We start from the raw sequence: 27,715 nt of genomic DNA, 5'->3' as shown, positions 1-27,715 counted from the left end.
CCAGTTTGTGTATGAGCTTGTAAGTTTATGGTAAGTTTACGGTACAGTTCCCGTCGCATGTGGCGGGGCACCACTGCACCAAGCTGAGTGGAGAATGAGAAGGAAAAGAAAAAAAAAAAAAAAGGGCGGGAAATAAACTAATGCAAATCAAATAATAGTGCGATCTACGGAGTACTTCGCCTATAAATCCTTGCTGGTCGAAGCATAATCCTGTCTTCCTTTTCCTCAACATTGAACTTCATTTTCCCCACTTGTCACTGCACGCAGCACCAGCGCCACTGGCAGCACTGCCCATATTATTTCCTAATGGCGGCTACCGAACATTCTGGCATCAGCCTTATGAGCCAATACAATATCGTTCTACCGAAAAGGCAGGCAACTGACTCTTCCGGCAAACCTATACCTGCATGCGACACCGATCAATGTGCTTGGGCAATAAAGGGGGAGGATGTCCCCGTTGATCTAAGTTCGTTTTGGCATCGGAGAGCAGTCATTCGTGGGATTCGTGATTCACTTCAATTCGCAACAAGCCCCGCAATTATTGAGCTGTGCTCCGGCGACTATGGCTATCAATTCTCCCGCGCCCGCAATGCTCGCCTGATAATGAGTGATATAATCCCCGATATGCAACATCCCGCCACTCAGCCGTACTGTATATGGTATCCCGACCTTGCCTCAGAAGAAACATATCGCGAAGTTGCCCGTCAGTATCCGTCTATGCGGTATCAAGTCGGCCGAGCGTGTGCTGCAGCATGCTATACAGATCTTTACAAAGAATTGGACCTTTTGCCTGATGTTTCTATTGCGGAAGAATCCCGGGAAGTTGACAAAGACAAGGACGCCGAAATCTACAAGATTATCATGTCTGCCCCCCAACGATATGTTGTTATGGAAGATTTCTCTCGATCTGTTCTTGAAACCCCACGAACACCTGCGTTTCTGAATGGCGATATGAAGCCCCGATGGGCTTTGGGGCAGCGAGTTTACCCTGGTAAAAATTTACCAGAGACAACTGCTGATGATATTGACATCGAGGAAGACGGATTTATCGGCTTGCAAGATATCAGCTTGGAGGATATCAGCGGATTGGAGGACTACGCTAAACTGGGCCCAGGCCAGTCCGATCAATTGTGGATGCCTCTTCCGCCTGATCTCCCATTTCTCGAAAAGCGTCTTCAGACACAGATGGCTGCGTGGGAGGGCAATGTGGATCGATACAGTCGACTAATGCACCCACGTAGGCTGAGAACCAAACTTGAATACAATTGTATTCTTCGTGGTATTTATCACAGTACAAGCTTCGCCAGATGGTGGGCCTATCAGTTGGAAACAAACCCTGGACGGGCTATCCTCCCCGGTAAATTGCTTGGTCAAGGCAATGAACAGGAGTGCAGAGAGATTCATACTGCGATTAATGCCCGTATGATCATGAACAATGATATCTCTGGTATTGACAATGATTCAGACTGCCTCCCGTGGGTTATATGGGGGCCTGTGAAGCCCTCTAAGAACACTTTAATTGATCTAGTTCGAAAGTGTCCGTCCATGGGACATCAAATTGCGACCACTTGTATAATATGTGATTACGAATCGATATTCCGACTTTTGAAGCCCCCCTACACCAAATCCTTGTATGTGGCTGCCAGGCGAAGTGAAAATCCATTCTACCTACAATACCTTGAGAAAATCATAAAGGAGCACAACATAACCCCCCCGAATTTCCGCGACTTCAAGGACTTTGATCGCACTGCACCAGGCTTACAGACTGATCTGGAGCCTAGAGATTCTCTCACTGATCACACTGTCAGCTACTATGACATGGAGATCGTGTATGGACAATATCAATGTGGAAATGAACACGAAGATACTCCAGGTACATATGGAGGCGGACTAGCGAGTGCGGGAATGGTGGAGAGATACATGTGGCTCTCAACTGAGACTGCACAGAAGTTAAAAGATGAACTTGACTTCTCCTACCCAGGTGCGGATACTGGTCTTTTGTATGACGATGAGGAACTTCGGGATAAGCTTTCACGCCGTATAGAGCCCATGGATTGGTAGTATGCAGGTTTCGATATGTCGAATACAGTCAGTCCCTTTGATGTTCGAGTATTATCTGCTGGATATTCGCTAGCTTAGTTACCGATGGCAATATTAGAATTTAGTACCGAGATTAATATCCAAAGGATAAAAATCGACGGAACAGGACGCTGTCTCATGCCATCGGTATCACCTGGAGGGTCCAGATAAAAGCTGCGTTGGCTTTCTCCCTACATTGGGAGAAGGCGGCCTTCAGACTGAGTGGAGAGAACTTTGCCATGATTGGTACGGGCGTCCGTCTTGTCTTACATATAAACAGACAGTGTATGTACACCTGCTGGCAGGTATCAAACCGGTGAGTTTTTATTCAACCCATTTCCCATCTCATCATCAGCTCTCTATAACTTGCCTTGCTCAAAAATTGTCCCGGTCAGTAATCACTCATGATCATTCTAGGATCGGGCGACCATCGATTTCATGTTCACCGATGGCTTTCTCCTGCTAATATCAAGGATGACTTATCTTATCACGAAAGCGAATACGTGGATGGAAGCTGCCACTGGGCTTTTCAAACACATGCACTGAATACGTTTCTGATGTCGAACAAAGAGACATAATATCTCCGACTAGGCGGGGCACCCGGCAGTGGGAAGTCTACACTCATTGCCTTTGTTATCAGTTATCTGATGAAAAACAAGGAATGTCATGTCTTCTATTGTTTCTGCAAAGGAACAGATGAGAGCAAGAAACATCCTATTCGTGTTCTTTTCACTTTACTTTCCCAACTGCTTGCAGCAGATGGCAGCCATCAACTTTTCGAGTGGGTTAATGACTTACGCTTGCAAAGCGGAAGAAAGCATGCGGAATCATTTTCCGTACTCAAAGATGCCTTTCAATACGCTTTGATCAACGGGTGTAAAGGAAGACCGCTTTTTATCGTTTTAGATGCTCTGGATGAATGCCATGATGGTTATCTACTTGCATCTGCATTGAATGCTTCGTTGAAGGCATCCCAACGCACTTGCAGGCTGCTTCTCTCTAGTCGTGAAGAGCCTGATCTAATGAGCATTTTCAATCATTACCGGAAACAGATCGGATCATCGTTGCGAGAGTTGATCATCCTTCCATCACATGTACGACAGCCGATAGTAGCCTATATCCAAAAGAGGATTTCCCTTTCTCAAAACATCAATTCTACCTCCCTAGGACAAGGAGTCTTTCAAAAACTACGTGCTACAGCGGACGGCTCTTGGCTTTACGCGAGGTTCTAGACATCGTCTTTCAAGCCACAAATTCTGGCGAGGAAGTATTCGATTCCATTAGTCTTGCAAAAAGACTCTGTTCACCTCTGATTACCATCAATGAGAGAGGCCGATACACTGACATTTTACGCCAAGAAGAGCACAAAACCCATCTACAAATCAGTTTCGTAAATCACACCGCGGTGCAGTTTGTCCGAAAAAGTGACTGGCCATTGCAAATTTTGGCGCATATTTTGAGATGGCTTACGGCCTATGGAGCGCGTTTTTTCTCAACACACTGCCAATATGTCTGAATAACGACGACATCATACAGGCCAACGTACTTTGTGATCGACTGGCAAATTTCCTGCTATCGGGGGCAGTGCCTAATATGGGTTGAAATGGCAATAATCATCAACTTCGAAGGGGGCTTTGTCAATCTTTTTGAGAATATAATACGCGCTCTTTCAGCCGCACGAAGCTCCTTGAGAATTACGGATGGAGAGACCAAAGGCAGAACTCTTCCTGCTTTCAAATAGTTTTCTGTTGCGCGAAGAGCCTTTTTTGCTGACTGCGCATATGTAATCTCTCGCATGGGGCCTACTTGGGATCAAGAGACGGCCATGCCAGCAGGATTTAAAAGTCGTTCTCAAGCAAAAAGCTCAATGTGCATCGGTCAAAAATGGAAGCATCTATATCAGCATAGTGAAGTTGATGATTAATCTACAACTGATTTCTCGGCGATACTCATGCAACTCCGACTTTAAATACTCTATCGACTTATGTTTCTTCCCACATAACAATGAGAAGATTATCTCTTCATTCAATAATATGAGATGATGCCGTGCTTCTCCAACGCCATGATACTACATATGATCTCCCCTAATTTGTATTACGTAGCTCCTTCTCTGTGCGGATAGCGCGCTGGCTCGTAGGATTCTTACCCGGCTCACCCTCTATTGCGCACTTGCCCTTCTCACCCAGATTGCGCGACACTAAAGCGGCGTTTCCCTATTCTCACCCGGGCGGTGCACTATTGCCTGCACATAAGCCATATTATAAAATCAGACATAATTCAGGCATCAATTAGGCCAAAACTCAAAAATACATCATCCGGCCTCGAGGCTGTTATCGGACACCATAGGCTTGGGAGGCCTTAGGAGATCTTCACAAGTTTGGTGGAGCATCAGGGACCCCTATCCATTGATACTCTATTGCCGCTGGGCGCCTAAAGTCCGGGCATTTAACATGAGAAAATACGTCATTTCTTCTTAGTGCTCGTATAAGCTGACGGTGGCAACTTGGCTTTCAATTCAGAAATTGATGAGCTTGTCGATCCGCCTTTCTCCAGTCTTGCGTGAATCGTCCATATCATTGGCAGAATACCACGAACCTTTACATTTCGGGCACCACGCATCAGTATTTGAAGCGTGCCGGAGGTGATCTTTCGCCCGGGTGTGCCTCTACTCGCAAAAATAAATACAAAACCAGCTCAGCATTGAACGAAACGGCAAATGCCGCCGGCACAACGATATGTGGTGCTGCTGGGATCCACCCTTTCCAGAGTAAGGATGGCTCATGGGATGCGCTAGTAACGCTGTACGTACAAAGCAGTTCTAAATGCGATGGGATATCCGGGTGGAGTGTCATTGTCCATGCTCACTCGGAGGAACCTAGCGCCGACAAGCCGCCGATATCCTGGATTGGGGACAAGGTGATGGTCGGGTCCTTCTCGGAAAATGTCGACGCCAACTACGACGGCAAGTACTTCCAGACACCATACAAAAAGCTGTACCTTGTGTATCAGAAGCAGAAGTCCCAGTCACCAAAACGTGATGGCGTCGTCGCATGGCCAATGAACGACCCTACAACCTTAACACCTGGAACCAAGCCTACTTTTTTATTACTTCCAGACGAAAACCTAAACTCGGAGAATTATGTCGCTGGCAATGACTCCTTCAAACTTATCGAAACGGGTAACATCCATGCCATTCATGGCAAGTTCGTCTTGGCCTATTCAGTGGGAGCTTTCGATCACAAGACATACAAGATTGGTATTGCGTAGTCAGATACGTTCCTGCCCGTCCATGGTCAGCATTATCGCAAGGTGGTAAAGGACAATCCTGATCATCTCTGGAATTCCAAGGGCAACAAGGAGGTCTACTACCTTCTTCAAGCTGAGAAGCAGGATGGCTGGCACTACGTCGGCGATCAGGTCCTTGCGCCGGGTGTGCCGACTGTTGCTCAGATCGGCCCCAATAACAGCTGGGCTTTGTTGTTCGCGGGATATAACCCTGATGATGCGCCGTTTAAAGAGGGCACACATAAATTTCAGGCCAACCATCGTCGTCCATTCTTTGCTAAGATTGATGTGAAAGTCCCCGAGAATCTTTCAGTTAAGCAGCCGACCGACGCACAATTGCAGGACTGGATCACGCCTAGCCATTGATACACAGCTGAGATGAGCAAGCTATGTTTCCTGGAAGGTTCATCTCATCTCGGTTTCGGACGGCTTCTTGGCGTCGCTGGTATTCTGACTTTCATTTGAGTCATTTCTCTTGTACTCTTCTTTTATTATTTTCCTACTACACCTACAAGATGGCGCCTCAATCTTTCAAAAAGCTTTCAATTGCGGTCAGCGGTACCATCCCAGGGTACAAGCAGGGTGAGTGACCCCTATTATGACCTGGAATATTGGCCCCACACTGATGGACCCTGACCAATACTGACGAGCTGAGTTGTAGCCGATATTGAGTCGCTGGTTGAAGCTTTAGGTGCTATGTTCGCTGCAACAGTGGATGATTCCTGTTGAAGCCATTGGCCGATTAGTTAATAGTGTGGTCGGTGACCATGTGCGAATCATAACTCTTGTATGTTTTGGTTTTTGTTTGTTATTTTAGTGTTTTTTATTCATTGAGAAAACTGCCCTTGCCGTCCTACTCGTGTGGTAAGAATGACAGTAGGTACAATCCGAAATAGACTTAGCTCCCTGTTCCCCAGACAGCTCCCATACTGAATACTGCTAGCTTATTGTCCACCCGAGAAGAATCATACTTTTAACTCTGCGTCTACCTTGCTAATCTCTGAAGGTGAGCTGTTACAAACAGGTTTATTCAAGTAGCTAACATCCGCCGAGCAGTATCTTCGGCCTCGTCATCAGAGGTCCTGTCAATCGTTCATTGCTTGACTGCATATCTCGTTGTATTACTCTGGTACGTGATGACATGAGTCCCTGCGCTCAAAACCGTGCCGAATTCAGACAAATGAGGCATTAGAGGGCATTGCTGATGTGTTACAGAATCCACGTACCGACACAATGCGCAAAACACTCCCATCCCCTTCTCTCATGGTGCGCAAGTTCATGAATCACAACGCCTCAGGACACGAGTCGAATCAAAACAGGACACCATCTCCTAATCCTTCTCAAGAGGGTTCAACATCCGCGGATTCCTTTGAAAGACAATACTGTTTTTTCTACGGTACATTAATGGATCCAGAAACACTTTGTCGAGTCTTGAGAACGTCAGACTCCCTTCTTATCATGAGCCGTGCCAGAGTGATAGGCTATGACGTTAAGCTCTGGGGGCCCTACCCTGCTCTTATTGATGGCGAGCCACTCCAACCGGTCGATGGTATGGTATTCGAAATCTTGTCAAAAACATAATTTGATCGATTTGTGTCCTATGAGACGGACAAATATCAGCTCCAGCCTTGTCTAATCGACATTGTCAATCATGATAATAGTGCGATAAGTACTGTTGATGGATTCACATTCATGTGGGATAGCCAACAAGATGAACTTCTGGAAGGAAAATTTGACCTGGAGCAGTGGAAGAAAGAGAAAAGACTTCGAGATCTGGATTTACTATGGGAATAATGCGGAGTGAAAATAATTGTAATGATTTGTGAAATTCCAGGTAGAGTATCTCTTTCCATTGACAATCATCAAATCTGCGATATCCACGTATGGCCTTTGCCAGATGAGAGCTTTTGAAGGACAACTTGCCATTTTTAAGATTGCTAAGATTTATAAGGGGTATCAGTATAAAGTCCCGGCGAGGCCATTATTGTTCAATGAATCATACATACAGGAATAGTCATACCAAGGGCCCTCGGGCACCTCAGCTCAGCAAATTGAGAATTAGTGGCACCATAGTAATATGTAGCTAGTCTCAGGTCTAGAATTGATAGTCTGTTGACGTCTAAATGTTTGGCGGTGGGTCTTCATTGCCAAAGAATAATTGTAAAAAGGTAGAATAGACCACCGTCCTGGAGAATCTCGGGATCTACTATCTACTTAGGTCTAAGTGAACTCCAGGTCGTGGATCCGTTCATGGGCCACAGGAAGCATCATGGGAACGGTAGAGAGATGTGTTGTTCTGGATCTAAATTGAAAGCTCTAGTGACCGACTAGATGTAGGAAATAGCCATGCGCCAAACAAGCGAAGAGATGGCGCCAATTAGGGCTTCAAATAAGCAAAAATGACGCCGAACTTGGAAACAGTCACGGGAAACTGCGCCGATAGCAGCGAGTCACAACAAATCAAGCAGATTGAAGCAGAATAGTGGTAAGCTGCAAGTCTCCCAGGACCGATATGGCAGCATCAAGCATTGGCGGTAGACAGGAAAAGGGGCGCGATCTATCTCTAATCAGCCGTGGAGCTCACGTACTAGGTACGGTACCTAGGACGGGTAAGGAACCTCAAGGCCAGTACCTGAGTAATATCCGTGGATACATGTTAGCATCAATCCATGGATGTTTCAACCTTGAAGTATTCCAAATGGAATATCCAGACGCAAACGTACATACCTAGTCCCAACGCATGCCCCAGTATAATCAATTTCACCTGTAAACCCTGGCCATGGATCACTCAACAAGGAGAATCGTCTCTCAAATTGAATTTGATAGGCGAGAATTTCATTGGAGCACGGGTTTTTTGAGCACGATATGGCGTAGGAGATCTTGCATGTGGTACATTGAAATGATTTTGGAGCTAGACCACCATGATCCTCTATCGACCTTAGAGCTCCATGGTGCGGACAAAGCATGACTTCTTTTTCCCCTTTGTATGGTGAATTCTTGTTGATGAAAATCAAATAGGAAAGTCAAAGATGATGCATATTTTGCTGTGAGTAAGAGAAGCTGATATTGCAAGTTCATAGGAGAGTCTTTTGCACGGACTTTCGAACTTGCATTCATGCCAATTCGGAATATGCTTTAGCAAAAGGTCACTATCAAGCTTTGCCTTGTTTAGCTCAATAGCAATTGGCGTGAGTCTCTTTGGCGAAAACTTGAGACAGGGACATAGTACAACATGGCCCGGCCACATACAGACAAGAGCATATGTTCCAGTATTATGATCGCTATCGAACTCAAATTCATTCCGTGGATGAAGCTTCACACATGCATCACAATATGTCCAACGGCGAGGCCAGAAGTATGCCCAAAAGCCTGTTGGAGATTGGAGCTTGCTGAGAAAACACTGTCGATCTTTAAGATCGATTGAACGGTCAATGCCTGCGTTGGAATAAGGAGATCGAAACATTCCCTGCTGAAAAATATACTGAAACTGGTTGTAGAACGTCTTACAGCTAAGTGCTAAGCAGCCTTGCCATATTGGTCGGAGGAACAAGAAAATGATATCCAATACCTCGGGTGGAAGATTGATAATCGAAGGTCTTCTTTTTCTGAAGATAGGCAAGGCTCGCCTCATGATACTTTGTACCATGTTGAGAGTACTATCATAAATGCTTAATTTTGTGTGAATAAGAATATCAATAAAAAAATCCCAAGGTTGGTTGTCTGTTCCCAGTGGAAGTAGTAGCACTTGGGATTTTCGAAGATTGATTCGTGTCGGCGCGCGTGCGCTGAAGGAATAGAGGAGAACGAAGTCCGTACGAGTAAGCTGTGGATACGAGTACGGAAAAGAGACAAGACAGAACAATCTTGTATGGTGGCTTGTTGAGAGAGAAAGAAAGAAGAAAAGAAGCCCTGCTATCCACAGAGGCCCTCGTCACCTGACCTGGCAGGCAATCTATGACCATTAGCATCTACGCCATCCTGACAGCCACAATGTAAAAGGTCATCAGGTGGGCAGAAATACCTTCCCGTAGTCGCCTGATGGTCTATATTCCTAGACAGACGAGTTGGCAGAGTGGGCCTGTCAAGAATTCACGCGAGGCCATATGCTGTTGTTTGGTCTCGAATCTCCAAGGAGTCTGTTGGTAATCAAGAAATGCTTCTGGTCATGGGAACCCCAGGAGAAGTTCCTTGGGGCAAATCAATTTTTCAAAGAAGAAGCGCACTAAGCAGCGGAGTTACCTGTCATATTTAAGTGATATTTCTCTAGAATCTCGAGGAAAGAGCGTAATTGTTATATTCTGCATAGCTCGATAATTTCAATGGCGAGAGACACCCATTGATGTGCATGGGAATCCTGAATTCTTTTGTGTTTTCCCCTTCACCCAGTCATTATATATCCTGGTTCTGAACACGAAGATCAATCAAGGGATTGTTCAAAGCTGATTAAGTAGCAACGGTGTATTCCCATAGTAAGCACTCTCCATTGGGAGATTATTTTTGATTTCATTGAAATCTGATATAAATACATTTTCCCCGAAAATTGCAACGTGAGAGCATTCAGGATCGGTCACTATCTTCAGAGCCGCAGGATGTACCGAGGTAGACCATGCGCCCACTTCTGCTACTTCCTCTAACTTCTAAGCAGTAATTATGATATTTTACCAAAATTCAGACAGCTACCAGAGAGTTCCTCACTCTTGTCGTCAAATATATAACAGACAAAGCCACGTCAGCCGCTCTAATCGAAAAGATTATTATCCCAGCCTGTAATTCCATCAAACAGGAAATCAACAACAAAACTCGGGAGTTACTTATACCACACCAGACAGGGTATCCGATTACTTACAATCACTACTTCACGAAAACCCTGCAGAAGATCCGGGCTGAACACCAGGAAGATGAACTTGCCAAGACCTTGAAGCGTTTCTTCGCAGTTGATAATTCGAGGGAGCCTTACCGTACAGAACACTCGACTTAGTCGAAAAATTCGTTAAATACCTGGGAACTAAAGAATCGTTCGCTGTCTCCGACATTGGCCGATTTCGGAAGCAGCGGCATGCAGAGCAAGAGGCTAAAACCCTGACCTGCATTTTGACTCCTTAAAGCACAAGGTGGCTTGTGGTGAAGCTGCTATCATTCAATCCATTTTTGGTAATACCTTCCGATAAAGTACGTAAGAGCATTGTTTCAGGAAGAGCGTTTGCCATATGAGGAGGGCTGGAGACCGCGATGGATTCCGTTGATAATCCCAGAGCAGTTGATATTTCAACTGGCAATATCATGCTATGCTTTGCCATTTTGATTATGGTGTGTAGCTAATCATTTCATTCCGTGGAAGTATATATTGAAGAGGGAGGAACGTACCATGGCGGCCAGGCATACTGGCCTATCACGGAAGCAGTTGATGACTTGAAATCGAAGCATAGCGTGCCTGGTCTTCAGATTCAGTTCTCTCTATATCTCGAAGAACCTATGGTTTCTATTCACTTCAATTCACTTCCATTTCCATGCACAGTTGATACAAGCCGTGACAAAATTATTATAAGAGAAAAGCACCTGAGCAGTTGAACTACCCTGCCAGGTCCCTCAAAATTTCCACCGTCTCTTCCACATCCTGTTGTCGACTCTTCTCCGCCGCCCTGATAACATTTTCCGTGATGGGGACCCGCGTGTGATCCAAAAACCTCAAAACAACCTCTTGAATGCATCTTTCAGCTATTATCTCAGCTGCCCGTTCAGTCGCGGGCGGGTCGGAAATTTCATCCGACCAGCAGAGCACTGTGACCAGCATGTCAAACCCATAGTTCTCACCATCTTCTGAATCGTAAGAACATTCCTCCAGCAAGTCCTCTGTAACTTTTTCTTTGGTGTTGAGAAGGTAAGCTATGAGCAAACAGGCTCGAAAGGGTGCAGGGAAATCGGGGTCCCTCCAAGTGTGCTGCCAAAAGCCTTTAAGCCAGGACTCTGAAGGCCGCTGAAGAAGCCATAACTGTTGGCCTTCACTCAATTCCCCATTTTCAGCAGCCAACCAAATAATTTTATCGGCAAGTGACTCTTGTCGAATGATAATGGCTTCCAATACTTCCAAATTACGGTTGATAATTGCGAGACGTAGGGCATCATCCGGGATTTCCACATGATTCTCCTGGGCAGCCATCACTAGCCGTATGGATCGGAGGTCTCCTACGGCCTCCATGAGGGCATTCTGATTGATCGTAACATGTCGATTCCAGGAAAGCAAGGTTCTCAGGCAATGGAAGTTCCTAGACAGCATTTCAACCGTATGCTCATCAGCTTTCACCAAATCTCGCTCAAGAAGGACTTCAAGCATATCAGCTGACGTTACACCCTGACTTGGACTTGCCAGTTCTTCCAATATCATTTCAAGTGGTGGTTCTCTCCGCTTTTGATCCAAAAGACCCGCCAGAGCATTTGCGTGACCCGCGTCGACGATTTCCTGAAAGAGATTGTCTGTAAACGCGCTATCTGGAGCAGCCTGAACAAGTTTGCGGAATATCTCAGCACCTGCCTTGGGGTTCGCAGCGGCGCCAAGAATGGTCATATCTGTTATCTTGAGAGGTTCTGTGGAAATCTGCACCAGATAGTTGAAGAGCTCAAGGCCCCTCGTCTCATTCGCGATGGATTTTGCGACGATAAGCTCGGTCAAAGGAACATTTATGCCCCTTTCCTTCAGAATATCCATCATCTCCACCGCCTTTGGATGCTGACAAATGGCTTGAAACGTCTCCTCGGTAAATGCCAGGTTCAAATTAGGCATATCAAGCAACATTTGGAGGGTTTCTACCCCTTGGCCTGTTTCTATGTCGGCTTCCAAGATTGTTTCTATGAAATGTCTTCCAAAATCAGGGGACAAGGACAAATCCAGTTCCATTTCGTGAAGCAAGCGAGACAAATACTCATATTGATGAGTTTGGTTTGATGCCGCGTCCATTAGCAAGAATTCATCAATCAGAGTGCCAGGGTCTCTCAAAGGCCAAAGCAGGTCCAACATATCTCCTTCTCGTGGATTGGCAGCCGCATGCCGCAAAACGTCATTCGTCACATGAATGTGTTCTTTTTGGGTTTCTAAAAGGAACTTCATCACCTTTGTATCTTCATATCGCGCAAAGGCTTTAACAAGCCCGTCTGATACGGGCAACTCATGTGGCCGCTCTAGCGCCAAATAGGTAAGACTGGCGGTGCTTTTGAAAGGGGAACCCTGTTCAAGATCCTCTACCACTTCAGGCGGTACGCGAATATCGCACTTCTCGAAAAGAAGCTTCGTCAGGCTGGCAGAAGGCATGGTTGTGATTGAATGGGCCACAAGGGAATCAGTAATAGGTATTGAGATTGATGACCAGCACAGAAAGACATTCATAATCTCAGTCACTGATATTTTGTTCTGAAGTGTAGCCCAAATTGCAAGGTCGCTGATTGTATCGGGGGCATCGATTAATTTGTCACGAAGCAGGTCTTGATCTAACAACGTTTGTAAAATCTGTGCTAATTTGGCCTTGCCAGCTCTGCGATAGTCAATGTACCGCAAGATATCCACGACAGATTGTTTTTCGAGGGGCAATCTCTTGTCAAGCAAAGATTGTAGGATGTCTAAGTTTCCAACTCGAGCAGCAATCCCGAACGAACTTAAAATTTCGGCTTTCCTCCACTCTGGATGTGAGCACGTGTATGGTTCTAACGGATCCGCGCCCTGCTGAAGTAGAGCGTCCACGGTATGAACCAAACCCATGACAGAAGCCCTATGAATAGGCCCCTCGCACTCCGAAAAAACTTTACTCCACTCGTTGTCGGCATGCTCGTCGGGCTCCTCGATTGTCGAGAACACTCTACTCCACTCGTTGCGGGCGTGCCAATCGTCACTATCGGCGCCACGAACCCAATTAACATAGACTTCCGAGTCTGTAAAGAGGCGGTTTATCTTGACTTGAAGTTCAGGGGACATCTTATCAAAGCCACCGGCAGCAGCCAAGTGATAGTCCCAGTGCTTGGCCGCATAAAGGAAGTGGGGAAGCTCTAAAGCCTTCTTCTCTTCTGTAATATATTCCGTTTGCGCAAGGAGCAAATCTACTGTCTTTTCAGTGAGGTACTTGTGTCCATCGGCCTCAGTAAAATGACATTCATGATGCTTGTCCTCCTTCAGCTTGACGATCAAATATTCTTGCACCGAGAAATGTGCAAGCTGGATCGTGCTGTCGTTGAGACTAACCAGGGATGTTGTGCAAATTGTGACGACATCGTTCGGTCCGCGAACTTTGGTCATCTTAACAACTGCGTGAACATCAAGAGCGACAGGGGAGAGACAAATGAGCATAAGCATATCCCGTGCTTTGGCCACATTATGTTTCTTAATGCCCTCAAGCACCTTACGGTAGGTTTCCTCCAGAGTTGGCGGGACCGAGTCAAGGGCTTTCTTAAGCTCGTTTTCATCAACATGTGTCTTGAGCTCTTCGATTTGTAACTCAGCCCAACGGAAACGACTGTATCATTAGGGGTTTAGCTATGTTCTGCAGAATGGGATTTTCAAGTGATGGAGACTGTACGTACCGCTCCTTAAAGCTCAGCAATTTATCGCGAATCAGGTTCTTGATCCCGTCATTCCAGTCCCTTAGGGGGTCTTTGGTAAGTGCCACGTTGACAAATGTTTTCACATCTTCGGCCAGGTTGGCTGCTAAATCAACGCTAGGAAAACCTCCTAGCTGGTGAGTGATGTCACTCTCAGGCCGACTAGTGGCGAGTATATGGATTTTGTTATTGTGTCTTTCAAGCAAGTCCATCAGAAGGGCCAGAAGAGACTCTCTCTCGTTAGGGTCACCGTTGTTAGGACACTCGTCTAAGGCATCGAAAACCAGGTAAACTTGACCCTTCTCCGGGATTTTTGACAAAAGATCATGAAGCACCTTCAATATTTCCTCTGAATCGGGCTCGCTTCCTTGGACGTAGTGCCGCGTGTAAAGGTTCACTACAGATGGCGCAAGTGGGGGTCGACTCAACTGCCTGATCAGTGACCTAATTAAAGCATCCACGCTTTTGGTCCAATCAACACCGAACTCAAAGTACCAATAGGCATGATACTTGAATTTGTCCAGGCCGCATAGATCTTTGAGCTCATGAATAACAGTAGAGCTAGCAGCGGTTAGCTCTGTCTCATTCAAGGGTGCTATATAACATACCAAAGCACAGATTTTCCACAGCCGGCTTTATCGGTTAATTAGCCCTTCGGTTGCTTCTAAAACAAATTAATCCACTTACAAATGCCAGGGAGCCAAAGGAGGCTTCCTGAGGTGGCCATCCAGTTGCTATACTCCTGTGAATCAAGAAGCCAGAGCCCAGTATTCCCGACTCGCTTTTTAACCAAAAGGTCGTGGCGAGTCGAGAACTTGGCCGATGACAGCCACTGAAGCTGGGTCTTCTGCTCCTCAGCTGGGATTCTTAGTAAGGCCCACATATCATTTCTCAGGAACAGACATACTCGAAAGCTTGGACTCGATGTTCTTCGTGTTTTCAAGGAGCTGGTCGGAATCCGCAAGGAGCTTCTTTGCATTCTCTTGGTTAACTGTTTTTAATCAGTACCTTTTTATGGAAAGTCAAAGTAGACTGAATCTCACTCAAATCCGCAGCCAGCTGCTGCCACTCTTTCAAGGCTTCTTTCTGCTCCTTGACAACAACTTTCAATGTGGAAAGTGACTGATCGGTAAACTGGAAGATGCTCTTTGCCATGCGTTCTTTGGAAAGGTTGGTCAATTCTTCTTACGGTCACAAGGTAGAGATTACTTCGTTCTTACTTGCTTCATTTTCATCTCGTGCCTTTCGTACTTCCGCTGTGAAGGACAGCATCGCCGAATAGACTCGAATAAGGGCCTGATCAACATTAGAGTCACTTCCGACTCCCTTGTCTCTATATCTTGCATCAATCAATGCAAAGTACGTTAGATGCTCGGTTAGAAACTCGGATGATGCGAAGACAGCATCCCGACGGTCCAAGTTGTTTTGGACAATACTCATTCCAAAAGAAACAATTGTCCACGCCGAGGACGCGTGTCCAGTAGGATCGAAGGAAACGAATGTCGAGACAACGTCCTTCGCCTTCGATGCAATGCCGAAGATTTTCTCTGTCGCAGCACGAATGTCGTATTCTTTTCCGCCCTTGCTATGATACCTAAGGCCACCCTTCTGCCATGCCTCATAATTCTCTTGGGTGGTTTTGATGACACCCTGGATGGCATCTGTAACTGAGACGCCAATTGCAGGTATGTTTTCCTTGGTTTTCTGATCCAGTCCATCATATGCTTCTTTCCAAAGATTGCGAGGGTGTGATTTCTCCTTAGAATTCATTTCGGGGTGTTCGTCGGTCGCCTCATTTGAAGAGCCGGGCTTTTGGCCATTTCCCGGCACATTTGAGGCAATCTGAGTATTCCCATTGTGCACACTCGGTTTCTCAACTGGTCGGTTGGCCAAGTTCTGGTCGTCGTCGTTCGGATTGCCGCCTTTGCAGCATAAGAGCCCACGTAAACCCCCCATGGTGCCGTGTATTTCCAGGGCGGATGAATGGTAATCGGGGATTCTGCTAGGTTGTTGTTGTTTATTTTCCCGCAACATAGAAAGCGGGAAGAGTTATACCCATCGGTGGGTCGACATCTCCACTCTCTCTATCACATTGGCACGAACTGCTCAGCTGAATGCGCTGGGAAATGAAACCATGTCGATCACTTGCGAGATATCAAAGATCTGTGATCTCAGTGGCGTCGCTCGTTCCCCACCGTCGTTGATCTGCTGCTTCATTGTGGACATTTTGTTGATTTGGTGAAAAAGTCAATGGACCTACAGCCCGCCAACCCAGATAGTTAAGTTTCTGTGTTGCGATCAGTTATATCCCATCTTAGAATAGTGAGCGGTAATATTTATACAGTTATATAGAAAGCGGCAAATCGGCACTGCAGAGATTCACATATGAGCTTCGCGTAGTGGGAACGTACAAAAAAGGGGATGCATGATATCCACGCGTCCCGCGTCGTGATGCGAGACTTTCAGCTACATGGTCAATATCTTCTGCACGAAACTGTACAGAGGTCCATTTCAAAAGTTTTACTAACCGTGCACGCCCCCTCTAGGACACCGCCTAGAGGGTGCTCGCCGGTCCAATGAAATTTTGGTTCCAATGAAATATTCTCTTCACATCACGCACTTTAACATCAATTTTAACCACCACAAGATGCCGGAAGCCCAAAAAAACGTCGAAATTCGTATTCAGGGAGCAATTTCCTACGTACTGGATTTCTCCTGGCGATTTTTGGTTGCCCTTTCCGAATTAGTGCTCACTGACTCGCCGCTTTTGCTCACTGAGTAGAACTGGGCACGGCTGCTGGCGCACTGATCGGCTCACTGAGCCTTACGTAAGCTCAGGCCTGGCTCACTGAGCCTGCTCCTACGGCCTAGCCACCCCAATAAAACGCACGACGCTAGTGCAAAAGAGTGGACACCCCGTCTACTCGACTAAAACCAATCTCCCATCTAGAAATTGATGGCCTGGTGCACATAACTATGGCATTTCATGTTTTGTGTTCACAGTGAGGATGAGCAGCATCTGATCAGGATTTTTGGCCAATCACATTCTATATAATTCTCTGCTCCCAGGAGCTCAGGTACAAAATAGTGGTGTCAGGGCATTCAGGGTGAACAGCCTGAAGGGGCTGAAGACTAAAGCGGCAAGGGGATTTTCCCGGACGAATCACAAAAGGCTGGTGAGTACAAACATACAACAGTTAGGATTCGTATGTGGTGACCCATTTGATCAGGAACTGGTGGGATCTTTATTAGTCAATGTCCCCTCGTTTGGGGAATATTGATCGCTGAAGAAAGCTCCCTTGCTAAACGGGCTAGTGGTGCACTACTTGAGCAATACCAATTGCTTTATAGCACAACGCTTCGAATTGTGGCGAAGTGCAGATACAGGAGACCTATTGTTTCAGGGAGAGGCATTCGACCCAATCATATCCTGCGCCTGCTCAGCTGAAAGGGTCAGTGCGGGGTGGCACGACGCAGGGTGATTCTCACCCGCTCTCACCCGGCTTCTCACCCTGTCTATTGCGCACTCACCCTATATCACCCTGGTCGCGCGACGCTAAAGCGGCGCTCACCCTAAACTCACCCACTGTGGGCTTTGGGCCTTATATATATCTTAAGCGCAACTTTGCATAAAACTGGTCTTGGCGCTCATAAATCTGCTGACTAGTATAGAAAAAAATGCACAAAAAGACTGTATATTTTGATTTTCACTAAAATTAGTAAATGTGGGTACTGTTTGTAGACTAGTGGGCCCCCAATGGGCCCCCAACAGCCCAAGGCCCATGAATGGGCCCCCAACAGCCCAAGGCCCATGAATGGGCCGAGCAACGGGCCCAAACCCAACCCATTTGTGGGTTTTGGCGATGTCTATCCCTCCTTTGTACATCTTGAATGCAAATGTTGACCATTTTACGATCATATTTAACCGAGTTTGTTTCCATTCACTTCATCCAGCCGGGATTATCTATCTATTCAAGATAATGGCGAGAATTTCAAAACAATCAAAGAACGCCAGCGTGGAGAAAAAATCACTGCAACAGAAGAGGGCGGATGTCTGCTTGGGCATACGCATTCGACAGTCAAGGAAAGTTTTTATATATTCCGCAGACGCCTGCTGGTTTTGGTCGTTTCTGAGCTCTCAATTAGTAAGTCCAGGTGAAGATGGGGGATCACAAGTTTCTGACTCTTTCAGGGCTCTTACTATCCAAGGCCAGTTGAAAAGCATGAAAAGAGCCTCTAGACGCAACTCTTTGATGAACCACTTTGAGCGGTTTTTGGAGGTCGGGTAAGGCTAGCAGGGACAGATCTCACACGTTCAAGGATAAACAAGGGCATCTATCACAAGGACTATAATCAACTTTTCCTGCACTCAAAAGAGCACAGCGCAGAGAAACTCAAATCAATTCCAAAATATTATTTGTTTTAAATTCATTTTTTTGCGTTTCCACTTTCTGGATCATATTCGCTCTCATAGATAGAGCTTTCACTTCTGACGAGTCAAGTGATCGCGCTTGACCTAGTACATTATATAAGCTCAACCTGCCTTTCGCGGTTGGGTCAGGTACAGCGCAGGGGTCAACTGGCACGATAGATGACAGGATAGAGATGATGTTGATAATGTCCCAGAAGCTCGATGGCAAGGCTTAAAATGGTACTGTATCTTACTCGGTTGAGCCTAGATTCACAACTTCAGACACTGGTAGGTCCTTCTTACAGAGTTTCAGGAACTGCTGCATGGTCACATGTCCATATCTTCCTCTATTTCCTGCTGCTGCCTTGACCACTTCATCAGAGACTGGTAGGCTCCCTTTACAGTATTCCAGGAGTTGCTCCATGATCTCGTATTCATAGTCTCCTTCATTTCCTGCTGCTGCCTTGACCACTTCTTCAGTGACTGCAAGGCTCCCTCCACAGAATTCCAGGAATTGCTCCATGATCTCGTATCCCTTTATTTCCTGCTGCTGCCTTGATAACATCATCAGAAACTGGTAGGCTCTCTCCCCAGTATTCCAAGAGATGCTGCATGGTCACATATCCATATCTTCCTCTATTTCCTGCTGCTGCCTTTATGACATCCTCGGTTACTGGTAGACTCTCTCCACGGTATTCCAGAAGCTTCTGCATGATCTCATATCCATGATTTCCTTCATTTGCTGCTGCTGCTTTGACGACATCTTCAGAGACTGGTAGACTCTCTCCCCAGTATTCCAGAAGTTCCTAGATTTTACCCAGGTGCAATTCTTCGGCTAAAACCGCATAAAACTTGCACAACTAGCAATGATCAAAACGGCGGGCCTATTTCGGATGAATTTATAAATAGTACATACTGGGTCATTGTGGACTCGATAGGATCCAATGTTCGGGTGTAGAGGTGTCTGAGGATAATCGGAATTACGTGTATACTTACTAACTAGCGGCTCTACTAACGACGAACAATGAAAGAAAAGGTGCATTTCAATTGTGTTTTTAGTCTTGTTCGATTCCTCTAGATCCAATAGCTCAAGTGCTCTCATATACGATGCTGTCTTTAGGCGCTAGAGCCGGCGTTTTGGTATGCATCCGCAAGTTCCTCTATCTTGTGCGCTTGGAGGAAGCCTTTGAACGTAACTGGAGTGATGCTGAAATACTTAGAATTGTCCAAGTCCTTCTTCAGATATGTTTGGCCGTTGGTGCAGTAGTACTGGTAGAACCTTTAAAGAATAATAGTCAGTGCACAGTCAATTTAGATGGGTCGAAAGGGATACTTACATGGCGATATATGCGAAGATGTTGGATGGGTCCTTCTGGAAAGTAGCTTGCATCTTTTTGTACAAATCTTCCAGTGAACCGTGGCGTTGAAGTTGGGGCTTTTTGCCATAGACCTGTGAAAAGTCTTCGGCGATTTCCTGGATGGTTCGGCGGTCACCCAGGACTAATTGGTACCGGGAATGTGGTTAACGATGTCTTCGTTTCTATGGTAAGTTTGTGGAGAGTTGACTTACAGTGCTGCATGCCAACGGCATTTTGGTCTTTCGCAACTGCCGCTACATACTGAGCAGCGGTGTCGTAAGTGGTAGACTCCCACAGCTCGTTTCCATTGCCGTAGTAGTTGAGTGTGCAGGTCTCGTGGTCCCAAATACCGAAGTATCTACTCCAGAAAGTCTCCATGAAGGCCCCAATAAGTACATGCACACCCTCTACATTCTTTTTGGTTTCCAAGTACGCTTTGACGAGCTTCATCGGGTCTTTTGCCGGGTGCTGGCCGAGCTCCAGCTTCGTGAAGTCCAGACAATAGTCGCTTGCGATGTAACGACGGACATGCTCCAAGTCGCAGGCATCGACGAGCAACTTTTGGCCATTGGTCATCAGGTCATTGTCACCTAAGTAACAGCATATTACCACATCACAGCCACGGGCGAAGCGGCGCAGGGTGTCCAAATCGGTTGACTCGCCTTGGATGATGGTCACCCGAGGGGAGTCTCGGAAATGCTCGGGTAGCTTGGATGCATTGCGGCAAAGGCCTCGAATTTGGACATCGGGTGAATTACAGAGGTTCTTCACCACCAGTCGAGCAAACTTGCCCGTAATGCCCGCGACGCCGATCGTGACAGTCATCGTGGCTTGAGTGACAGAAATTAAGTTTTGCGCCGGAAAGGATTTAAGTTGCAATAGTCTCTCGTGTTTGTCGATGTTTCCGAGTTGTCAAAAGATCTAGTAGCTGAGCCGGGATCCAACCCGGAGACCCGAATAAATAGGTTGGACTGGGAAAGGTGATGATGCCACCCTCGTATCATAGTCTGCAAACAAGAGAGCTGCAAGGCGAATCAACGTGAACCTTTTCTATGGGGCCTGTCATGATTCTCCACAGCCCGAGGGCTTTAGCCAACCATGCCAACGGTACAGAATACTCCGGACCCACCCATATCTCTGAGCTTTCTAAGAATCTCGCGCGGGGGCTCTGAAATGTAATGCAGGGGATCATTCTGTCGGAGTAATGTGCCCCGTTTCGGCTCGATATCATCGCGGCGGCGAATATTGAGAGCACTTGAGTATTTGACAGGGCTGACAAAGCAGACCAGGCGACAAACTCCGGTAATGAATAATACGTGGGTGCAGGTTCAATCTCAATTCCATGGGCCGTACCTACCCACCTGTATATGCCGAGAAAGGGTTATTCAAATGACAAACCCATGAGATCCAGACGTCGGAGAGATCGCTATGTAAAAATCCGAGTGCAATGGGGTTATGGACCTCATTATCCCGAGGTTATCACTATTAGCCCGCACGAGATCGGTAGTATAAATAACATACATGGGTCACGGTATCAAGAAGCATCAGCCGCCGGTCAGTCCATCAATTGATTGACTTGATTATATTGTCATTAAATTGAAAATTTGAAGTACTTGTGTCTACTTTCATCACTAATACAGCATTTGAACGACGCACTTGAGATGTCGAAGCTCTTCACTCCCCTTCGCATTGGGGGAAAAACCCTCAATCAGCGAATCGCCATGGCGCCCATGACCCGTCTTCGTGCCGACCAATTGCATCTCCCCCTACCGTCCGTACCGAAGTACTATGAGCAGCGTGCGAGCGTTCCGGGATCTCTTATCATCACTGAAGCTACTGTGATTAGTCCTCGACATGGTGGGTATCCCAATGTACCAGGCATTTACAACGACAGCCAAGTAGCTGCCTGGAAAGAAGTTACAGATAGTGTTCACAACAAGGGATCCTACATTTACCTCCAACTCTGGGCCTTGGGTCGAGCAGCAAACCCTGCTTTCTTGAGCCAAGGGGGTCATCCGCTTCTCTCGGCTAGTGACAGCCCAATGAAGAGCACATTCAGCGACGAAATTCACCATCCTCGCCCTATGACCGAAAAGGAAATATATGAGTCTATCGCCGACTTCCGGAATGCTGCCAGGAATGCGATCAAAGCTGGATTTGACGGTGTGGAAATCCACGGTGCAAACGGTTATCTTGTGGATCAATTCCTCCAAGATGTCTCCAATAAGAGAATGGACAAATGGGGCGGAAGCATTGCGAACCGGTCGAGGCTGGCTGTTGAGGTTACCCGCGCTGTGGTAGCGGAGATCGGTAGCCAGCGCACTGCAATTCGACTGAGCCCTTGGAGCAAATACCAAGGAATGCGCATGGAAGATCCCATTCTGCAGTTCTCGAATGTTGTGCGACAACTGGCCCAGTTCAAGCTGGCTTACCTTCACTCTTGCGAAGGCGACGCCAAAAACAATGATGGCGACCTAAACTGGCTGTTGGAGGCATATGGCGGAAGCAGCCCCGTTCTAGTTGCTGGTAACTATAATGGAACCTCGGCCAAGACTGCAGTTGACACTACGTATGCCAAACATGATGTGGTGGTTGCGTTTGGTCGCCCATACATCGGAAACCCGGATCTACCATTCAGGGTGAAGCACGGATTGCCCTTCGCGGAGTTTGAACCGGCAACAATGTATGGACAAGGCTCAGAGGGCTACGTTGATTATCCTTTCAGCGAAGAGTTCAAAGCAGCCAAACATACATAAGCTCAACCATCGTGTACTATGTTAGCCTGTTCAAGTTTGTTTCTCAATGATGTTTTTGCTGTAACTTCTACTTGAAAATGTTGCACTAGCACTGGCACATGTGGAAAATCTTGCAGCGATTCACGCTTCGGACTTGAAGTATATAAATGTGTGCCTTTGGTAAATGTTGATGTATATATTTATGTAGCATAATCTTCAAGAAGCATTCGAGTGTCTGATCCATGTTTGAGGCATCAGATTAGGCCGTGGCCAGTTTTGTTTGCCAGTTGGCTTAGGTAACTCGGATCCGGTAAGCGGATTTACAATACACCCGAACACTAGGCCATCATCTGCCGACTGGGCATACAAATATCGCTGGCTGGAACCGGCCATTAGTAACAAGATTGCCTCCCCCCAGTTCCCTCACCGCGTTTAACAAGAAGGGATTCCGCATCGTCATCAGAGATCTCTCGTGATCGGACATATCTATCATAATTGCATTCTCACGCGCAAAGCTCCTACCCAAAATATCCTTGTGGACATGGCGAGCTATGCACCAGGGGCTATTGGCCGTAACTCTCATATTCCAGCAGTACGCTGACCCTTTCCTCATCGGGACTAGAGTTCAGTATCGGGATTGACCCCACAGGAAAGTGTGCTGAATGTCGAGCACGGAAAGCCAAGGTTTGTGGAAGATCATTCATGCAAGTCGCCAGAAGCTTCTCTAATTCCATCAGTGTTCGAAAACGCAACCATGTGCACAGTGCGCTCGTCAGAACCGAAAATGCGTGTATACATCGAGAGTGTTTCGGACGCCGCTCACACGCGAGTAAGATCCTTTCTCCATATTTTTGTACCACAGAACATATGATACCTGGGCATCAGCTAATTTTTTTGGATTTGCAGGCACCTAACGGCTGTGGAGACTAGACTGCATCTCCTGGAATCCGCACTCGGCACGCTATTTCCAAGCGGAGATATGCAAAACATTTCGCGTGATTTACTTGTTGGGGACTCCACTGAAAATTCGATATCGACAAATGGGGAATACGGCCCGTTAGTAGCCACTGAAAATAGCTTGTTACCCGACAATCTATCACTCGATGATCTCCTCAATTCGAGTCAATCCATGGCGCCCGGACTTCCGAACCTCTCTCCAATAGACATGAGCGAACAGAGCCAATCAACGCCACAATCCTACAACCCGATCGCAACTATTGTTGAAGAAGCTCAGTTCGTGGACAATTACTTCACTCATTACCACCCTATTTACCCCATGCTGCATGAGGATACTTTCAAATCAATGCAAGACAGCCGACCTACTTCACCTGATTGGCTCGTATTGAGCAATGCAGTTCTCGCTTTTGGGGCTTGGCTGAATTCCGACGCTGATAAAGGGTCTAGCGAAGTTTACTTTGGCAAAGCTGAGAATTGTTTTGAGAAGGCGTCGGTAGAGAGCCAGGGAAGCCTCACTTTAATCCAGGCCTCGGTTCTACTGGCCGAATTCGCCCAAAAGCAAGGAGTTCCCCAGAAATGTGGACGTTACATTGGATCCGCAGTTCAGATGGCCGTTGCCCTTGGCTTGCAAATGGAGCTCGGTGATTCTGAAAGTACAGAGCTGGACAAAGAGATTCGCCGGCGGGTCTGGTGGAGTGTGTACTGTTCGGAGAGCTGTTCTGCAAAAACCTACGGACGACCGCTTCTACTGCCTGAAGATGCATTGATAACTGTCAAGCCAGTTTCGAACATCCAGCCGAATGTAAGTCAGTTGGTCGATCCTGTCCTGCGCCTTGATTTTGACAAAATGACTTACGAGCACATCCCAAGGCCCTCACCTCTTCAAGCACCTCTTTCCCGCCACTTTCCGATGAGTCAACCATCTACACGGGGCTAATACAGCAATCAAGCTATCATAGACTGGCTAATAGGATCTATCGCCGTATTCTGAGCTGTCCTGATTTTGCAGCACAGCAAGTCCAGGAAGCGATGGAAATGATAAATGATTGGCATAAAGGGTCTTCTCTCTGTCTGCAGGTCACGAATCCGTCATCAGCCCCGGATTGGTATTTCACTGTGCGTCGGCGCCAGATACTCTGTGATCGGAGTCTCCGTCTCCTCATTCACCGGCCACTCCTCTTGCGATGGCTAAAACGCAAGTCTATTGATGGGGACACTTCCATATCAAATAATCCCGCAGAAGCTCAATGTCGAGCGCAAGGTTTGGAACTCGCCCGCACAACCGTTGATATGATTTCCGATTCCTTTATCTCGGGTCGATATTCGAAGTTGACCCTCTCTTTCACACTGTAAGGCCCAATTTTTCTACCCTTTGATCATACAGACTCTCAATTATTTTGAAGGTACGCGCTCTTTCATGCACTCATCGTTCCTCTTATCCACATTAAAGCAGATCCGTCTGCACCGACTTCAATCACCTGCATGCAAGACATCACCAAGGCGAAAACCGCGCTCCAGAGCCTCCCAGCAGACCTAGATAGTCTTTCTCAGAGCTTTGTGATTGCATTGAGCCAACTATTCTCTGTGTCATTCCAGACGGTGCAGGGATGTGAGGGCGAATACACTGCGCTGGGTGTTAAGAAAGTGATCAAGCCTCACGATGTCCAGTCTTCAGTTCATGATATATTTGGAAATCAAGAGTTGGATCTGCTCAAAAACGAGGACATCGTCTCATCACATGATGTTGATTTTTCCGAATGGATACACTCATAAGCACAAGGTAAGCCTTCTAAGGCGGGGGCTGTTCAGATGTTGCATATTGATATCAAGCGACGCACTGGAGTGTGGACCTGGGCAGTGAAAAAAAAAAAAAAAAAAAGGGGGGTTCCATTGTATTCCAATGCGTATTGCTATTTTAATTCATTTGGGAATGATTCGTATCTAGGTACACTATGTTCATGCACAGTCTTCCAGCCGGCACATGGGTAATGACATATTTGCATCCCAAGTGCTGGAACATCCAAATGTCTGGCAAGCATTGACATTAGACTAGGAGCCGACGTAGATTAGGCTCGAGTCAAAAGCCAAATGAAGTGAAATAAATTGTTAGGAAGTGCATTATTGAAGACACCACAGAAAAGACAAGAATCGAAACAAAGTTTCAGAATTATTATCAAATATAAGAGTAGGTGAACATTTGAAGAATAAAAGTCTCTTCATACCGAACCGTTGAACATTGAAAATAAATCTAGAGATCCAACCGCGTCTAGGCATAGCAGACACTATCAGAAGTGCGGAAAACAAACCAATCACGCGTATGGCAGACTGAGTCAAGACCTCTTTGTAGGGATTGTAAGAGATACATATTTGCAGAAACAAAGCCATAGAAATCTAGAGAAGAGTAGCTCAAGGGGATGGAAGCAGCTGAGGGGTGGCGTTATTCTACATGTGGCGGTGTATTGAGTCGACAGAATGCATTGCGCCGGGGTAAGCCACCAAGCGAGCCCACAAGTTGAATGCAGCCATTTTGGAAAAACAACGGACCCTTGGAGAATACTTCTCCCCTTTCGGTCTTGTGGTAAACTTCGTCGACCAAATGGCGCGTAGATTCGTCTAAATTGGGCTGATCTTGCCACTTCCATTCGAGCTCCCCGCCGTATTCCTTTGGCAAGTCAGAAGCGGCGATATTCGAGAGGAGAAACGATTTGGTTTCGGAAGCAGAGAGAACGAAAATTTTCGATCTTGTTGCGAGATCAAACCATTGGCTTATCGCTTCCCATACCGACTTGAAGAAGGCAGGTGCGCCTATGACCTAAAATGATTGATATAGTTAGCTTGGGCCCTCAATAAATCTTGCAGTCTCTTTATGCACGCTACGGAAGTCAATACTAACAAAGACCTTCCCAAGAGTTTCAGGATAATGGGCTGTTGCAATCTTGCTGGCCTCTTGGAGGTATTTCCGAATATTCCAGAACTGAAACACGCTGACGTTGCTGATGTCAACAATATGGGTAGACGACGAGATGGTTTGTTTGGAATCCGGTTGAGGAAGCTCTGAAAGGAGTGGAAAAACGAATTGTAAGAGATTCTCGTATAACGCATGAAGGTGAAGTATGTGAACAGGAATATTAGAATCAGCGTGAGGACCTGGGCTTTGAGTTTTCGCGAGGAACTTCAAGTAACCGTCTAGACTTTTCTTGTTGAGTTTCCTCACTTGGAAAACATAAATTGGCCTTCCATCGTGGTCCCTTCGCCCAATCCATTGTGGATACTTCAGTGTGTTAGCAAAGAATCCGCTCCTTGAAGCCTTCATGTAGTCTGAAATACCCACCATCTTCCGCGTTTCATCATAAACGTCAACATCGAGACTTTTGTAGAATCCCCTGATGTTGTTCTCTCTGCGCCAGGTTTGGAAGTGGTGAAATTGCTCGAACGAGGCTTTTACATCGAACTGTTGCGCTTTCAAGAATCGTCTGGTAATATTGAAACGGAGATTGTTAGTCAATGGTCCCCATATCATAAGTAAGCATCGCTGGGAACCGACAGAATTGTTGCGTCATCACTGTTCTCCGTTCTAGAAAATGTTTCCAGGCCATTCTTTCGGCAAAGGTCTTTGAATTCAGACATTGCATTGCTGGATCCCGAGCCTTGAGCATCGGGCTGGCTGTCAAATGAAGATTCGAAGTGAACAACGGATTGTCTCTGAGAAGAAGGAGAACTGGATAGACCTAGAACTGGTTCCCCCGGGCCTGCATCATCATTTTCAATGACCTGAGTGGCAGTCATGGTGACTGGCTGGTATGGTTGAAGAACTAGTGTATTGTGATAAGGATTGAAGGCGCTTCTCCACGTTCTTGTTGTGTTAGAGAGACTTGAAGTTGAAGTTGAATCGGGTTTCAATTGTCATTCTGGAATAAGGTCGCAACATGCTTCCATTAGTTGTTATAAGTTGGCCTTGCTTTCCATGTTTCTCTGGTAGACACCAAGCTGAATAATTGATCGGTATTCGGAACGCCGGTTTCGTGAAAGAAGGCAAAACTCAAATGATCGAATTGGAGACGCATCTCTTCACCTGAAGACCGAGAAAGTTTCTCAGCAGACTTAGAGAGCCCTTTCCCGATATTTGGCAATCTAGAACTTGGTACAATTCTCGAATTTGGTTCCTACATTTGTAATTGGACATCTCGTATTCGGGGCCCGGAATTGATTCACCCCGTCACTAGAGGAGATAAATAATGTATGCTGATACATACTTGGTGGGTCACAACTCGGAGTACTGTCTACCAGAAAGGTGATTGGCCGCAACCTAC

The 27,715-nt window shown here is 46.4% G+C and overlaps 8 protein-coding genes across 8 annotated transcripts; 4 read left to right on the top strand and 4 right to left on the bottom strand.

Annotated features, from left to right (window-relative positions):
* Positions 1-306: 306 nt before the first annotated feature.
* On the top strand, positions 307-2,061 carry N7484_008785 (uncharacterized protein; the record flags this gene model as incomplete). The annotated part of the gene is made up of 1 exon (XM_057119172.1): positions 307-2,061. The coding sequence occupies one exon, from the start codon at positions 307-309 to the stop codon at positions 2,059-2,061; it is 1,755 nt and encodes a 584-aa protein (XP_056968727.1).
* A 2,937-nt stretch (positions 2,062-4,998) lies between these two features.
* On the top strand, positions 4,999-5,730 carry N7484_008784 (uncharacterized protein; the record flags this gene model as incomplete). Its single annotated transcript, XM_057119171.1, has 2 exons — positions 4,999-5,286; positions 5,347-5,730. 2 exons carry the CDS (start codon positions 4,999-5,001, stop codon positions 5,728-5,730), a joined length of 672 nt encoding a protein of 223 aa, XP_056968726.1.
* A 5,203-nt stretch (positions 5,731-10,933) lies between these two features.
* N7484_008783 (uncharacterized protein) lies at positions 10,934-15,900 on the bottom strand (the record flags this gene model as incomplete). The annotated part of the gene is made up of 7 exons (XM_057119170.1): positions 10,934-13,859; positions 13,927-14,505; positions 14,553-14,577; positions 14,632-14,802; positions 14,852-14,935; positions 14,988-15,104; positions 15,165-15,900. 7 exons carry the CDS (start codon positions 15,898-15,900, stop codon positions 10,934-10,936), a joined length of 4,638 nt encoding a protein of 1,545 aa, XP_056968725.1.
* A 2,705-nt stretch (positions 15,901-18,605) lies between these two features.
* On the bottom strand, positions 18,606-18,878 carry N7484_008782 (uncharacterized protein; the record flags this gene model as incomplete). The annotated part of the gene is made up of 1 exon (XM_057119169.1): positions 18,606-18,878. One exon carries the CDS (start codon positions 18,876-18,878, stop codon positions 18,606-18,608), a length of 273 nt encoding a protein of 90 aa, XP_056968724.1.
* A 593-nt stretch (positions 18,879-19,471) lies between these two features.
* N7484_008781 (NmrA-like family protein) lies at positions 19,472-20,538 on the bottom strand (the record flags this gene model as incomplete). The annotated part of the gene is made up of 3 exons (XM_057119168.1): positions 19,472-19,634; positions 19,693-19,855; positions 19,926-20,538. 3 exons carry the CDS (start codon positions 20,536-20,538, stop codon positions 19,472-19,474), a joined length of 939 nt encoding a protein of 312 aa, XP_056968723.1.
* Positions 20,539-21,374: 836 nt separating this feature from the next.
* N7484_008780 (alkene reductase) lies at positions 21,375-22,469 on the top strand (the record flags this gene model as incomplete). The annotated part of the gene is made up of 1 exon (XM_057119167.1): positions 21,375-22,469. One exon carries the CDS (start codon positions 21,375-21,377, stop codon positions 22,467-22,469), a length of 1,095 nt encoding a protein of 364 aa, XP_056968722.1.
* Positions 22,470-23,577: 1,108 nt separating this feature from the next.
* On the top strand, positions 23,578-25,178 carry N7484_008779 (fungal specific transcription factor domain-containing protein; the record flags this gene model as incomplete). Its single annotated transcript, XM_057119166.1, has 3 exons — positions 23,578-24,207; positions 24,420-24,754; positions 24,809-25,178. 3 exons carry the CDS (start codon positions 23,578-23,580, stop codon positions 25,176-25,178), a joined length of 1,335 nt encoding a protein of 444 aa, XP_056968721.1.
* Positions 25,179-25,842: 664 nt separating this feature from the next.
* Positions 25,843-27,191, bottom strand: N7484_008778 (SEC14 family lipid-binding protein; the record flags this gene model as incomplete). Its single annotated transcript, XM_057119165.1, has 3 exons — positions 25,843-26,217; positions 26,299-26,878; positions 26,950-27,191. 3 exons carry the CDS (start codon positions 27,189-27,191, stop codon positions 25,843-25,845), a joined length of 1,197 nt encoding a protein of 398 aa, XP_056968720.1.
* Between the last annotated feature and the right edge of the window lie 524 nt (positions 27,192-27,715).

Source organism: Penicillium longicatenatum (genome assembly GCF_028827895.1).
Source record: "Penicillium longicatenatum strain IBT 33135 chromosome Unknown contig_6_segment0_segment0, whole genome shotgun sequence".
Lineage (NCBI taxonomy): Eukaryota > Fungi > Ascomycota > Eurotiomycetes > Eurotiales > Aspergillaceae > Penicillium > Penicillium longicatenatum.
The sequence above is the reverse complement of the archived record's forward strand: the minus strand, read 5'-3'. Positions and strand labels throughout refer to the sequence as shown.